The sequence below is a fragment of the Rhea americana genome, unplaced genomic scaffold (genome assembly GCF_003343005.1).
Source record: "Rhea americana isolate MKP2758 unplaced genomic scaffold, rheAme1 scaffold_49, whole genome shotgun sequence".
Lineage (NCBI taxonomy): Eukaryota > Metazoa > Chordata > Aves > Rheiformes > Rheidae > Rhea > Rhea americana.
Window position 1 is genome coordinate 4,469,716 of NW_028186634.1, and position 14,202 is coordinate 4,483,917.

General features: G+C 35.1%; 1 protein-coding gene across 4 annotated transcripts in view; it reads right to left on the bottom strand.

The window, feature by feature from the left end:
• SBF2 (SET binding factor 2) overlaps nucleotides 1-14,202 on the bottom strand; it is a 271,467-nt gene that overhangs the window by 43,694 nt on the left and 213,571 nt on the right. For all 4 annotated transcript variants that reach the window (XM_085317208.1, XM_085317207.1, XM_085317206.1 and 1 more), the window contains 6 exons: nucleotides 13,503-13,630; nucleotides 10,971-11,146; nucleotides 9,860-10,005; nucleotides 5,672-5,870; nucleotides 3,436-3,632; nucleotides 969-1,106 (listed from right to left, as the gene is read on the bottom strand). In XM_085317208.1, coding sequence (XP_085173334.1) covers nucleotides 969-1,106; nucleotides 3,436-3,632; nucleotides 5,672-5,870; nucleotides 9,860-10,005; nucleotides 10,971-11,146; nucleotides 13,503-13,630 — 984 coding nt within the window. The remainder of the gene's footprint in view (nucleotides 1-968; nucleotides 1,107-3,435; nucleotides 3,633-5,671; nucleotides 5,871-9,859; nucleotides 10,006-10,970; nucleotides 11,147-13,502; nucleotides 13,631-14,202) is intronic.

Here is a 14,202-nt window from a genome sequence, read left to right on the forward strand (position 1 = left end):
TGTTAGATACAGTTAAGCAATTAACATATTTAACAATAAATGAAGCAAAGCATGCACACTTTGGGAATTATATTATTTTACATGAAAAACTACTATTTGGCTATATTATATTGGCTAATTTCCACTAATTGAATAAGGCAGGACAGACACAGTTTTAAGTCTCGTAATCCTCTTTCTAAGACACCAGGGTTGCTGCTACATGAACCCTACCAGGTTTCATCACATGATAACTGAAACAGAATATGGATTAATTTCTTCATGGTTCCACCAACGCGTAACAAAAATAGCATCTTCTGAAAGAGTTTTCATTTCAAGTAAAGCTCTACTTGGAAACGGCATTAAAATCCCATTCTGAGAATGTAACACACATGAAAATTTCTACATGCTTTCCATTATCACTATAACTAAATAAGGCATAAATTCATACAGAGGATCTTACATTTCTTATGTTTTCTCAGTCCTTTCAGGTTGGCAATCTTTTATTTTTCAATCTCTTATGCTATGCAATTTTTTAAATGCTGAATTTGTTATAAAGGTTTCTAAAGCATATCTTTGCTTTTGATATGGTTGTATAATTTAATTGCTGCATTTGATATAGAAAAATTTGTAAAGTTCTGGCATTCTGATATTCTGCAAATCTTTATTTTATTTGTTCCATAATTGCAACACATTGCTAAAGCCTCAAGATGGGTCCATCATCCCCAAACACATTTCATCAAAAACCATAAACTGCAGGTTGAGAATCACTTACTGTCAGAATAAGAACACTAAAAATATATTTCGGGAAAGATTATAAACAGATGGAAAACATATTCACCAAAACTAAGAGTGAAGAAGCTATCCAGAAAGCATAACGGTAAAAGGAGTAACAGAATTCATATTGGAGAAATTTACTTATCATCAAATCAGAGAAAACTATCTCACTTTTAAACTTCCTCATAGGAAAGTAATGTACAAAACAATTTTACCTGGAGACAAAGCAATTGTTGGTCTAACAGTGAGAGTATTACTGCCATTCATTTTGCAGTGGACGGATATCACATTTAGTAAGGCTTGTAGGTACTTCTCCTGTTCTATACTGCTTGAAGATTCTAAAGAAGCAGGAGCTAAATAAATTCACAGAAAGAATGGACTACATTAAAATACAGAAAGTACATTTATAAATACATAAAGTAGCAAATGAAAAAGCTCACTCTGTAAAGCAGAGCATTGAAAACGTCATGATTTGTCCATTCCTTTAATGGTGAAGAATTTTCAGAACATCATCCCTTGTTTACATAGCAAACACCAAGCATGTTCTTCTGTGATCCACTGCAGAAGCTAAGCTTCTAAAAGATATAAATTACTCAGTGGTCACCACTCTAGGTATTCACCAATAGCCAGTGGTCTCTACAAATGGAATAGAAATGATGTAGCTTTTCCTTCTTGCTCACAATGAAAAATAACATTTTTAAGTCTGTGGTACTTGTTAGCAAATTTCAGCCTTTAAAAAGATGTATACAGAACAGATGGAACAGTTTCATTAGCAAATATAACTTTTAAAATATATTCAAAAATCACATTCCATCAGCTCTTCTTCACTATGGTAAAGGAAAGTTACTTGCTAATAGCTGCAGATTCCTTGAAATGCATTGTCCATTCCCTGAATGGACATATCCAAGGACACCAGTGTTCATGACCACTTATGCTGCATTCAGAGACATCAGTGGATATAACCTCCATGTCCCTCAGGCTTCCTACCCCCCCAATCTGATCTTTTTAATGGGATAAAAAAGAGAAGAAGGAGGACACACAGTGCGTGTACACCTGCACAGCACACGTTATGGAATCTCCAGTCATAAGAAGTAATATTCCTGTTCCCCACTGACAGTCTACCTGCTCTATTACCAAAGGGTACCTCCGGAAAGTGCTTTCCATATGATTAGGTAACTCACAGGAGGGGGATTGCACTGTCTGTGTGAACCACGATTCCATATTTGGAAATCCTTCAATAATCCTTGACATGCACAGAGTTTCAGATGAAAACTTTCTACTCTACAGATCTCAGAAACAAGCATTCTTAAGTTGTCACTGATGTTGCTTGAGTTACTGGGGACCTTGAGAATGACTACTTCAGATACAGGGAAATTGCTATTAATGACTAGATGAAAGCAAAGTCAGAGAGACCACAGAAACAGTTTAAAAACAGAAGATGAAAAAAAAGTCAGATGAAAAGATAGGATGCTCTCAAAAAGTACTGCAATGAAGTTAAACAAGGACGGTCCACTTAAGACCATCTTAAGTCTTGTTAAAATGTTAAGACTCAATCAACAAAATACAATCAAGAAGGAAATGAAAACATAAGAAAGTTTTCAGTGTATGTTAAAAAATTAGGTGATGATGGAAAGAAATACTTCCTCAATCACACAAACCCCACAAAGGAGGAGAGGGAGATGAAGGGCAGAAAGATCATAGCAACTTCAACTGGATTCAGTGTCCTGACCACAAGAGAGAGCATTTGGAATCAGAAGTGAAGGAAGGAAAGTAAAAGAACCTGAGTGAGCACATTTTGATGAACCAAAATTACTGTAACTTAAAATAATTTTCTCTTCTCCAGTTACAGTCCCATCAGATTCTGTTCTGGAGACTAATTGACAGTTACCTGATGAGCTGGAGATGTCCAAAGAAATTTCAAGGTAGCCCTGTTAAAATTAGTATTTAAATTGGAAATATGACTAGGAAGTGGTTAGAAAATGTATGTGCAGAAAGCATCATGCTGCTCTCTGTCTGACACAGTGGAACAAGTCTGAAGACAAAACATTATGTTTTYTTCAGCTTTTAAGCAGCAGTTGCATATCCTGAAATTCACTTGAATGATCTCTGGGTTAATAATATGGTGTCTCCTATGCCTTGAAGCAATGCCCCAGGAAGTCAAGTCAGGTCGTAACAATTTAGTTCTGCATAAATAGAAAGATAATATCTATATCACTTCTGYTTACGAAGTTTTACATTCTGAAGAGCAGTGTGTATTTTAGGAAAGAATCAGGGGATGAATAGCTTGATTTATGTGAAATTCTGTTACTGAATTGCACAGATACCTAGGGTGAAGATTCAGGGCAACAATGTCGAGTGTAACATAACATATGGAAAATCTGTCCTTCATCCTCACCATCATTCGTCCCTCACATACTGCTTAACAGCAGTAGAAAGGGATGAAACACACCCATTTCCTCCAGATACCCTCAAACTGCAACTACCCAACCCACATTTGTCCACTTCTTGCCATAGAGTAATTAAATTGAATGAATGTAATATTAAACAATCATTTATATCCTGAGACTTTTGCTACAATCGTATCACTGATTTTCCCTAGAAAACTAACTATTCCCCTCCCCCCCAAAAAACAAACCAAATCAAAAAAACACATATATAGAAAGCCCAGCAGCATCTTCTCACCTGCAGTATGCGTGGTTTGGGATTTGAAAAGGCCAACAACTCCCTTCCCATGAAAACCCCCAGATCTAAGTAGGAGAGTACTGTTTTTAGTGTTTTTCCAACAGACAACTGGTAGGCGATTGTGCCGATAACAGCGAGCAACTCTCTGCAGACTGCTGTCTTGAATAGACTGAGGTACTACCAGAAGCCCAGGATAGCTGTGTTGACAAAAGGAGGTGAAAAAGGAACAAAAGTTAAAATCACAGTCAAAATTTTAAATAATGAAAAATTCCTTTTTTAAAATTACAAGCTTAATATATCTAAATTATTTTTCATTTAGCAACACTCATTTTCTATTTCAACCCTAGCAAATATATTAATCTGTAACAGAATGGCAATTTTTTAAACATTTTAATTAGGATAAATTTGTAAGACTAGCACTTCTAGTTTTCTTCCATTTAAAGTCATTTTTTATTAAGTAATATTTCTCTGCTCTGTGCTTCTCTTATCTGTCACTAGCATAAAGCCAAATTTTTGAAAATGACATAAAACCCAGAATTTTAAGGCAGCTAAATGATGCAGTAGTTTTAATATTTGTATATTGAATATAAGAATTGACAGGAAAGAATGTTTACATTGACTGTAGTATCACAACTAAAACAGTAATTTTTGGTCGCAACTGCCTTATGTCAAAATAAATTACAATTTGTAACCAAATCGCATGGAGCAGTGTATTTGAAAAAGATTACTGGTGTACTTTTTGAAATACTATAAAACATTGAGAGATTAGGAACTGCACTGTTATAATCATTTTAAAAATAGAAAATCTAACAAGATAGCAGTTGTGCTTATGTAAGTGAGGGAAGGATTTAAGCAGTATGAAAGATTAGCTTCTATCTCCTAAAAAGAATATTCAATTAAAGTTACAATTTCATGTTCAGAAGAAACTAATAGGAAGAGCTGGGAAAAGTWAGCACTTACTATACTACTTTGTTCCTATATGATATACACCGCTCTTATTTATTGAACTTCCCTCATACAAAAATCAATATACATACCATTTATGGTTTATCTCCTACAGTACAGTAACCAAATTAACAAACATGGCACTACACAAGTATTTTTATCCTGAGATACTAAGATATTAATTATCTTCTCCAAAAAGGCTACAATATATAAAAACAGCTGTTTTCTTGGGGAAGGATTCTTGGGGAATTTACATAATTTTCAAAGCATAACTACAAATGCACAGATTTAAATGCCTTCTTTTGCACTGTATTCTGAGTGATTGAACAAAAACGCTGTTGTTAGTTTGCTGCTCTAGRTAAGTGAGAAAGCAGACAGGATTTAATATTTTCTTGTGTGCCCTCTTCCAAGAAGTAATGGCAATTTCATTATCCATAATGAAAACAATGACTAGTCAAAACTGGCTTTAGAGAATGCAGATGCTCTTCTAAAATGACTCATGCAGATATACTTTTGTATTAAACAGCATTTTTGTGGGTAGTGGTAGTAAATTACATCAGCTTTCACAGTAAAAAGGAACTACTTGTTTTTTTCCGTAACATTCGTGTTCACACACAGCATTTAACTTTCATAACAAACTTCTGAACTAAGCAGTGTAAATATGTTAATGAATCCAATTTTAAAATATTATTTTTGATTTGAAGTAAATAGTTATAATCTGTTTCTGAGGCTTGTTTTCCTATTTAGGGACAGAATATATATTATATGCACATAATTTATACAAATAATTTCCAGTGCCAGGAGAGCAAGTTACAGAAAGCACTTAGATCATAATGGAATGAATTCTACCTCCTAACTTCATGTCTAATTCAGAAAGCTGAAAAATAGCCCTCTAACTCAGACACCAATGTAGAAAGCCAAGAGATAGAAACTCCTTGGACAGGCAATTCAGAGTACCTAGGTTCATCTCCCTGAACGCGCCGGGGCGCTCTCTTTCCATTGGCTTTAGGGAGGACACAGGGAGGAAGGCCAGGCTAGGGACTCGGGACTCAGCCCCCTCATGACCAGCTACCTTCTTCGGCAGTTTTTCCCAACCAGCTAAACATGCGTACAGCCATCATGCGATAGAAGAGTGCAATACAAATAGCTTGAAGGTCATGGGTTGAACATACATTGAACAAAACTTTTCTCAGAACAAGTTGCTTAAATGGATACATCAGGCAGAACGCATATTGTAAGGAGTATTATGTCATCTTTATTGCCAAATGCCAGGCTGAATTGGTGAACTCACCTCCTGCAAAGTGAATACATCCTGTTCAGTGCAGTTATTCTTAAGTATTCTGTTTTTGAGCGAGAAGAGTTACTACTGATGGTGCCCAGCCCCAACCGTTGATAGTCTCTGAAACAGGCTCTTTCTACTAATTGCTCCATTGTTGATTTCTCCGATGCTTTTAGAGTGCCACTTGTGTGCAGCTCACTGTCATCTGAAACTGACGGCAAAAAACGTTGCGTGTTTGCTACCGGGGTGGCCTGCGGCTACACAGGCGGCTACGGTACTTTATTCTAAGTAGAATATTAGCTTGTCTTACTGTCAGTGATGAACAAAAGGCACTAATAAATATAGAACAGAATAGTTCATAGAAATTGGAAGCAACAAAATATTTTAGTCAAAAAAATTAAATACATCGCAGAGTTATCTACTGCACTTGTGGTTGGCATGGCTGACCCTTCTTTCACGCTAAAATCATGGAAAAAATTATCTTATACATTCATTGGACCTGAATGGCTGGCAGGTATTCTTTCTTTCAATAGCCTATTTATGAAAACTTGTTAAATTCATAACTGCCATGCAAATTGCCATACAAAGACGCCATACAATAATTATGATGCATAACTAAATTCAGTGAACCACCAGTAGATGGGCCTCATACTTACTTTACTCTCTCCACAGAAGATGTAACAATCTTCTTAAGGCTTAATTCAAATGAAAAATGTTTCTGTATCAAAATTTCACAATAGATAACTCTTGTTTTCCTAATGCTTCAGTATGAATGTTAAACAGCAGCCTTTTTCAGCAGACCAGTAATGACAGCTGCACTTTCCAGAAAAAAACTTCAATCGTGAGAGGTAGAAAACACGTCACAAGTTCAAACTACACTGAAATTCAAGCCAAGCAAGGTTTTTATGCTAAACTTGCCATCTGCCTGTTATTGACACTTTAATTTCAACTACTTCCAAATACTTCTGATCGCAGATTTACAGTGTGTACCAGTTATCTGCTTCCATTTTTCCCTCAAACATTAAAGTATGTGCATATGAAGGGAAATATTTCTTACTGAATGAGAGACTAAAGATACTGAAAAGTATGTAAGAACTTTTAAATTTAAAACAGGACTTCAAATATGAAAAATTTTATTTAAAAATCAAAGTTCTGATACAAGTAAAATTTTACTGGCATTAGAAAACATTCAKAATTTACAGGACTAACAACCTAGAYACCTTTTCCTTTTGTGAATCTTGGCATAAAAGCTAAGAGAAAAAGTTTATTATCTCTACTGCACATCAGAAAACAAACAAACCCCTAACAGCCTTGTTCTCTATTTGGTCTAAACAATAAACAGTTTAACCTGGTTAATGTCTCTTCTCTTTCTATGTTTTCTTGTCTGTTGTGGTAAGAAAGAAGTTACAAAACATTTAAGATGATAAAGTTCACTTTAAAAAAGGAACATATTTAATGATCTTTAGATATAATTTTACTTTAGGGTATTCAGAAACTTAGTATTTAACAGTTTTGAATGTAAAGCAATAATTGGCTTACCTAAGGTCAGTGTGTATTTTTTGAAATGTTTTCTAAATTCATTTCTCTTTCATGAAAGCAGGTATATTGTGATCAGAATTTGATCATTTTCCTGTGCATGTAAAAAGCTAGACATTACAGCAGTTCACATCAGTGCCCTTAACCTGACCTGGAAGATGAAGATGCTTTGCTGGAATAAGTTCAAAAAATTTTTTTTCTTTTAATTTTGAAAAGAATAGGAGCAAATAATCTATTTTACTGTTCTTGCGATTCTACTGCTTGTAAAAGTAGGTTTTACAAAAAGTCTCAAACTTTATAGGACATCCCACTGTGACCATCTACAACAAACAGTATTTGGTTGGGATGAGATCTGGAACTTTGAAAATAAAAAGACAGGGAGGTATTGGAGGGAAAAAGAAGCCAGGTGTTCATTACCAACAACTTACAACGAGAGAGAGTACTGTGCCCAGCTTTGGAAATCACCCTGTAAGGTAAATATGGACAAATTAAGAGACTTCAGAGAAGAACAATGAAGATGATCAGATGTCTATAATTATTAATAAGGAAAGATCAAAAGAACTGTAGATATTTATTATCAAGAAAAGAACAGAGACAGGAAATATTACAACAGTCTTCAAATATATTAAACTCAAAATGGAGGAAATGATCTATTCCATATATACACAGAGGCAGAATATGAAGAAAATGATGTAAATTGCAGCAAGGCAACATTTAGGCCTGGATAACAGAAAACTGTCTAGCATTAAGGATGGCTAAAGCACTAGAATAAATTGCTTACAGTTGTGGAATCTTTATCTTGAAAGCTTCTAAGAGAAAGTTAGGTAAACAGATCATTTTGATCCTGCCTTGCGGCAGACAGATGGAGTAGATGATCCGAAGTCCAACTCTATCTTGCAACTCTATCTTCTTTTACAGTTCTTTAATGTTTTTTTAAAAGACCATGCATCACTTGCTGCAGATGGTTCCCCATTTGCCTCATTCTTGGTATAGCTGCACAGTTTCCTAGACTTCAGTTGTTGAGACTTGCAAACAAACACTAATGTACAGCAGTCAATATAAAACAAATTGCTGTTATTAAATGGCAAATTTCCTATGGCTATCTGTATTCAGGTATACCAGAATTCGGCAGCAAGAAGTCACTATTATTGTCAGCAGACAATACAAGAGCTGTCAGTGCAGCATTTGGATAAACGAAAGCTTTGGGAGTTCCACCACCTTACACATTCCCAATCACAACATCTGGAAAGCAGTAGATAGGAAGACTCACTATTTATATTTTTATATTCTTGTTAAAGGAGAAAAAAGTGGTTATCACTAATATTCGTGCAACACCTGCCTTCATGGAAGAATGTAGTTGTTTGGTATGTTTGCAGTGCAGACACTCTCAGGATTTTGTCATTGTCAAGAGAAACCTACAGATTGATTGTGCCTGCTTTGCCTGGGTTAAGGACGGACGGACACACACACACACACACACACACACACACACACAAAACAAGACAGAATAGGCACAGCCCCCAGAAGTGCTTCTGACTTGAAGATCTTGCAACATCAGAACATATACTAGCTCAGTACCTAAGGAAGAGGCTGGAAATTCAATTGAAGAATGTAATTTTTCAGTAGCGTAAAAGGCATTCAGTATTTCAGAGCCTTCTTTTTTTGCCTTTTATTTACCACATTTACCTGTAATGAAGGAAGAGAATCAATATTTTTCAGCATTCCTGAAAAGGCCTTCCTCCATTTCAGAGAGCACTGAGACAGTACAATAGCAGAATCTAGCTTCACAAGCCTTTATCTATCTGCACAGAAGTCATCTTGCTCATTGAGCAAATATTCAAAAGGAAATATTCAGCTTGTTTGGTATTTTGAAGAAACTATTAGTGTTTGACAAACACCTCATTATCTGAAATGCTAAATTAAAAAGAAAACAAAGAAAATGGCATGACAAAACAATACCTGCTTAGGTACAGGAGAATCTGGTTCCCTCTAGTGGTTTATTATAAACTAGCACTGGTCCAGATAAGGTTAYACTGACAGCAGCACATGGTAGAAAAAGAAGTATTTGGAAGAAAGTCAAACTCCACAGCACCACAACAACTATAAAAAGTGTCCAAATCACTTTCTACCTTCTATCTCAAGATATGCTGAATTAAAGTTTGGAAAAATAGTATTTTCAGTGAAAAATAGGATTTTCAGTAATAATGAAAATTTGCTCCTTTGAGAAATCATTTGTCACTTCCACATCCACAAAATTCTCCCCTAATATTTGCTGTTTCTTGAACCTCACTGATTACTGCTTTCTTGGTATAGGCTAATTGCTGATGTCAGACTGTTTCAAGATAAATGAAAATTGCAGTGTGCTTCAGTGCTATTTTGTCTACACTATTAAGACGTAAAAAAGACAAAAAAAATTACTGYGGGAATGTAATTTGATAACTAAAATCTATCATCTTTCTTTACCAATGAATATAGTCAACTTCCTCTTTTGTCCTATAACCCTGGTCATCACAAAAGGAAACTCCTAAGTATTTGAAATCTTTCTCACTCTTGTCTAGGCAGATTCTGCAATTTCTTCTTAAAGATACTACTCATTCAACAAATTGGAATGGAAACATAATAGGATAAACTTATCAGCCAAAATGAAAAATATTTTATGATTACCAGAGACATCGTCGTCTTCATTCCAGCCTGGACGATTCCCTCTTTCTTCCACTATTGTGCCTGTTTTCTTCTTTAATAAATATTGGCGGCCAATTGTCATCTTCCCAGCACGTTTTGCACCTTTCACAATGGTTTTTGAGAAGGTACTATAAATCCACAGCAATAAGAACATTTAGAAAGATATATGTAATTCTCCATGACCATATACACAAATTTTTATGTGTGAATCAACTTTATGAATCCACTTACCCACATAAGGCATTTCATAATTTTTCATTTAATATCAAGACGGAAAAATCCTAACTTCCAGAAAAATGCATTTCTACACTAATTTTAAATTGTCATTTTTATTATTTCAGGTAATACTTCGAGATAAATTTATACCTACTATAATCAACAGCAATGAATAACCAGTTGTCATCTTTCTTTAGGTATTTGTGTTTTGCTAGCAATATGACTGACAGGTCTATGAAGTTGACAGAATGAAGGCAGGAAAGATAAAAAGTACCTTAAAGTTTTAGGATTCTATGACCAGCTTAGGATTCTACTTCCTTGTTTCAACAATGCAATAAGCAACACAGGATCACAGGAACTGCCATTGTGGCAGMAACTAATGATCCTTTTGATCTAGTAAAAATTAATGTATAAAATAAACTTCAAAGAGGACCTAAAGTTGAAAGTCTTTAAAGAACACTAGGACAACTGTATAGACTGTACTACGGGTGGAACATACTCCTACTAAAACTAGGATATTAACTTATAGCATAATATACAAGAAAGTTGTTTTAATGCTGGCATAGTTTGCATAGCTGAAAATGTTATTTATATTAAAGTAAGTGTTTCAAGATGTAACAAGATACTTGCTCAAATTTTCCATGGCAAGAAGTTTGGATTAAAAAAATACATTTTTTACACCAAATCCACATATATTTCGTACTAACCTACCTTTTATTTGGTAAACATAAAAAAACTGTAGAATAGTAATCAGTTATTTTGATTTTCCTGAAGTCTGCTTAAACGACCTGCACCTCCGCAATGCTGTCAGACTGTTCAACGTATTTTACTAACAGTAAACAAGAACATCAGTATGAAAGAAGAAAAATGACTATACCGGAATGAAGTGTTCTTTTCTTTTTGCTTCGGTAAAATTATCTGTGGTGCTGTTTGCCCAGCTGCAAATGCAAAAGCACTGAAGATAGACTGAGGATAACGGAACTTCATTAACTGTTTCTTAAATATTTCCACCACTTCAGGACTTACTTCTTCATCAAATGCTACCTTAATTAACTGTATGTAAAAGATATGACATATTAGAGTCTGAAAATATCACTATTTCTAGAATTCAAGAAATTAGAAGATCTTAAAATATATTGAAAAAAACCATCCTAGTTATGCAGTATTATGCACATGGGAAAATGCAAATATATGTATGTATATCTTACTGATTGTAAGGGGTATTTATTTAGCTTATTGATTTTTGATTTACATTTTACATTTATATTGTTACACTAAGTTATTTCAACTATGAAGCATATAGAATCCTCAATTTCAAATACAAAATATTTTGGGTAAATCTAAATAAGTGCTCGTGCTGGCTTAAGATGCCTATATTAGTTAAAATACTAGCTATGTGAGATAGCTGAGGTGGAAATACTCTGTCAGCTCTGTCCACACACTGGTATGGTAATATACTTCGAAAACTCTCATTGAATCAACAATTTCAGCATTTATAMATCTCAAACGTTATTCTTCCAGTACTTACTCATTCCATTTTTTGCCTCACCTTACAAAAGTTCAGAAAACTGCTACTAGTAAAGCATATAGTGAAATCTAACGCTGGATAAGGAACTAACCTTGTGCTATTCAACAGTGACCCATCTAATCCATTAAAATCCTCTTTATAAAGTTTTATAATGCTTTTGAAAAATCCCATGATCCTCAGCCAGAAGAATGACAGTCAGCTCTTGTAGCGAAAAATAAAGAGAGAAGAGAGAAAGAGAATAAAGAGAAAGAAAAATAAGAGAATAAAGAGAAAAGAGAATAAAGAGAAAAGAGAATAAAGAGAAATGAGAATAAAGAGAAAAGAGAAAAGGGGGAGTCCATAAGAGGGCCAAAAAGAACTATCAGAATGAGCAAAAAGTAAGCAAGCAAAAAAAAAAATATTCTAGAGGTTTATTTTTATGTGCCTAGATACCTTTGAAGTGTTTCATTCGCTATCCATAAGGTAGATTGCATAACCAGTTATCCATTTCACTGGCTTTAGTAATTACTTTCCAGCCGACTAATAATTCTGTTGTTCTAGGACCTCCTTGAAAGGAGGTTTTGAATCTTTGACAGTTCCAGTGATACAAAGTTTTGAAGACATTATAATAGCACAGCTGTAGCCAAAACCCTTTGAAAGTCATAATTATTAAACAAAGGGAGGGGGCTATCTGATACTGTACTGAACTCTAGTTGCTACAAAGGGAACAGAAAGTAAACTGTTTGCTGATTGCTTTTGTTTTTATAACCTCATACAAAACYATGTTAAACAAAAGCAGAGATGATGTCTGACCAGAATCCAGCACTAGAATTCTGATCTGTGTCGGCATTTAGCACATCAYTGAAGCACGATAGCTATTCTGGTAAAAATATCTTTAAAAAACAAAAGTCCTCATCAAGTCCTCCCGAAAGTCCAAAAGGACAACTTTCTTCAGACTGTTTTAATTAAAATACTTGATTTGTCTTACTAACATTATACTTTTGAATAGGATACTGAAGGCTAATACAGTTAAATCATAGAACTAGTAAGATACTGATGATCTATTTCATTATCAGYTTTGAAATGGTAAAAGCATACTGTTCTGATTCAAAATATACTCTCTCTGATGTCAAACAACCCAGTAAAAATTTTGTACGTTGAGCACCGCTGCATACTTCTAGTGTACATCACAGAATTCTTTGTCTTCAGCTTTCCATGTCTTGGTCTTTGACCACAGATTAGATCAACGCCAAGGAGAAACATTTATGGAAGAGTTCAGATTCCTAAAGCCTCGAAGTCTCTCTGTTGAACACACAGAAGGAAATCCTAATGACAGCAAAATACCAGCATCTGTGCAGAAGTCAGGGCATTTCACACTGAGGCCTGCTGGTTCTTGTTATTGGTGGCAGCCCTAAAGATTCTTGGAAGTGTAGCTTCCACCTGCAATGTGCTATTAGGGATGAGTTTCTGCTATGGATTTTTCCAGAAAGTTGGTAAAGTGGGAAGTGCTGACAAGTGAGATTTATAGCCTTTTCATTCTGTATTCATTCTATATAGCTGGAGGAGAGAGAATGCATGTTTCTACTGGCCTGCCTGGGCCTCTGCTTCCTCACATGAAGAGACTTGGGACTCAGAGATAGCTCTTTATTGGATCCGAAACAGAAGAGCGAGGAAAGGAGTGAAAGAAATCAAATTTGAACATGGCACGTTTTCTGTGAGCATCAACTGGGCCAAAAAGCTCAAGGATGTTTATGACTGCACTCTCTATTGACTCCACACAGGTAGGAAACTGAGCTCCTTACAAATATCCTGAGCTCCTTACAAATATCAGGACAAAGCAGTGCTCATCAGTATTTGGAGCTGACTGTAATATCAGACACATTTTACAAAACTTTGTTTTACCTGAAAGGTAGCTGAAGTGATCTGCAGTCCTTCCTGCATACTCTGTTGCAGCTGGTTCTGTATAGTGATCTTCTTCTCCTTTGTAATGGATGCAATAGGAAAGCTTCGGATCACTGTCTGTTCTCCAACTAAGGGCCACAGAATTGTTTTTACAGATATTTGTTAGATCACTGAGTCAGATCTATTTAGGTCACATTGTACTTTGAATATGTAGGAAGTAGTCCTTGTATGCAGTGGAAATGCACCCCTAAAATCTAGGTTGGTAGAGGTCCAAGAATCAAACTTCCTCATTCTTCAGGTTGAATTATGTAGCTTATAAACAGCGGATGATATATAGCAATTTCTTTACATGTGACCATGAGATCTCCRAGACAACTTTGTATTTCAGAGTGATAATTTAATCTCACAAATGGCAGCTACCAAAACATGAAAATGTATCATTCATAAGAGCTATAATTTCCATAATATAGTAAAACAATATGCAATTTATGAGTGATCATCCTAGGGAGAATGTTCGTACATGAACATTTWTTATGTAACAGACTTGTAGTGGCTGACTACAGCAGTGGCTATAGTGGCCATTTAATGAAAAGCTAGAGGCAGTAGAAGTTGCATATCACATAGATTATTAAATTAACTAAACAGGTGGAACTGAGGTATAGAGAGACTAAGTATTTTGTCCATTTGAAACAGAAAGGCT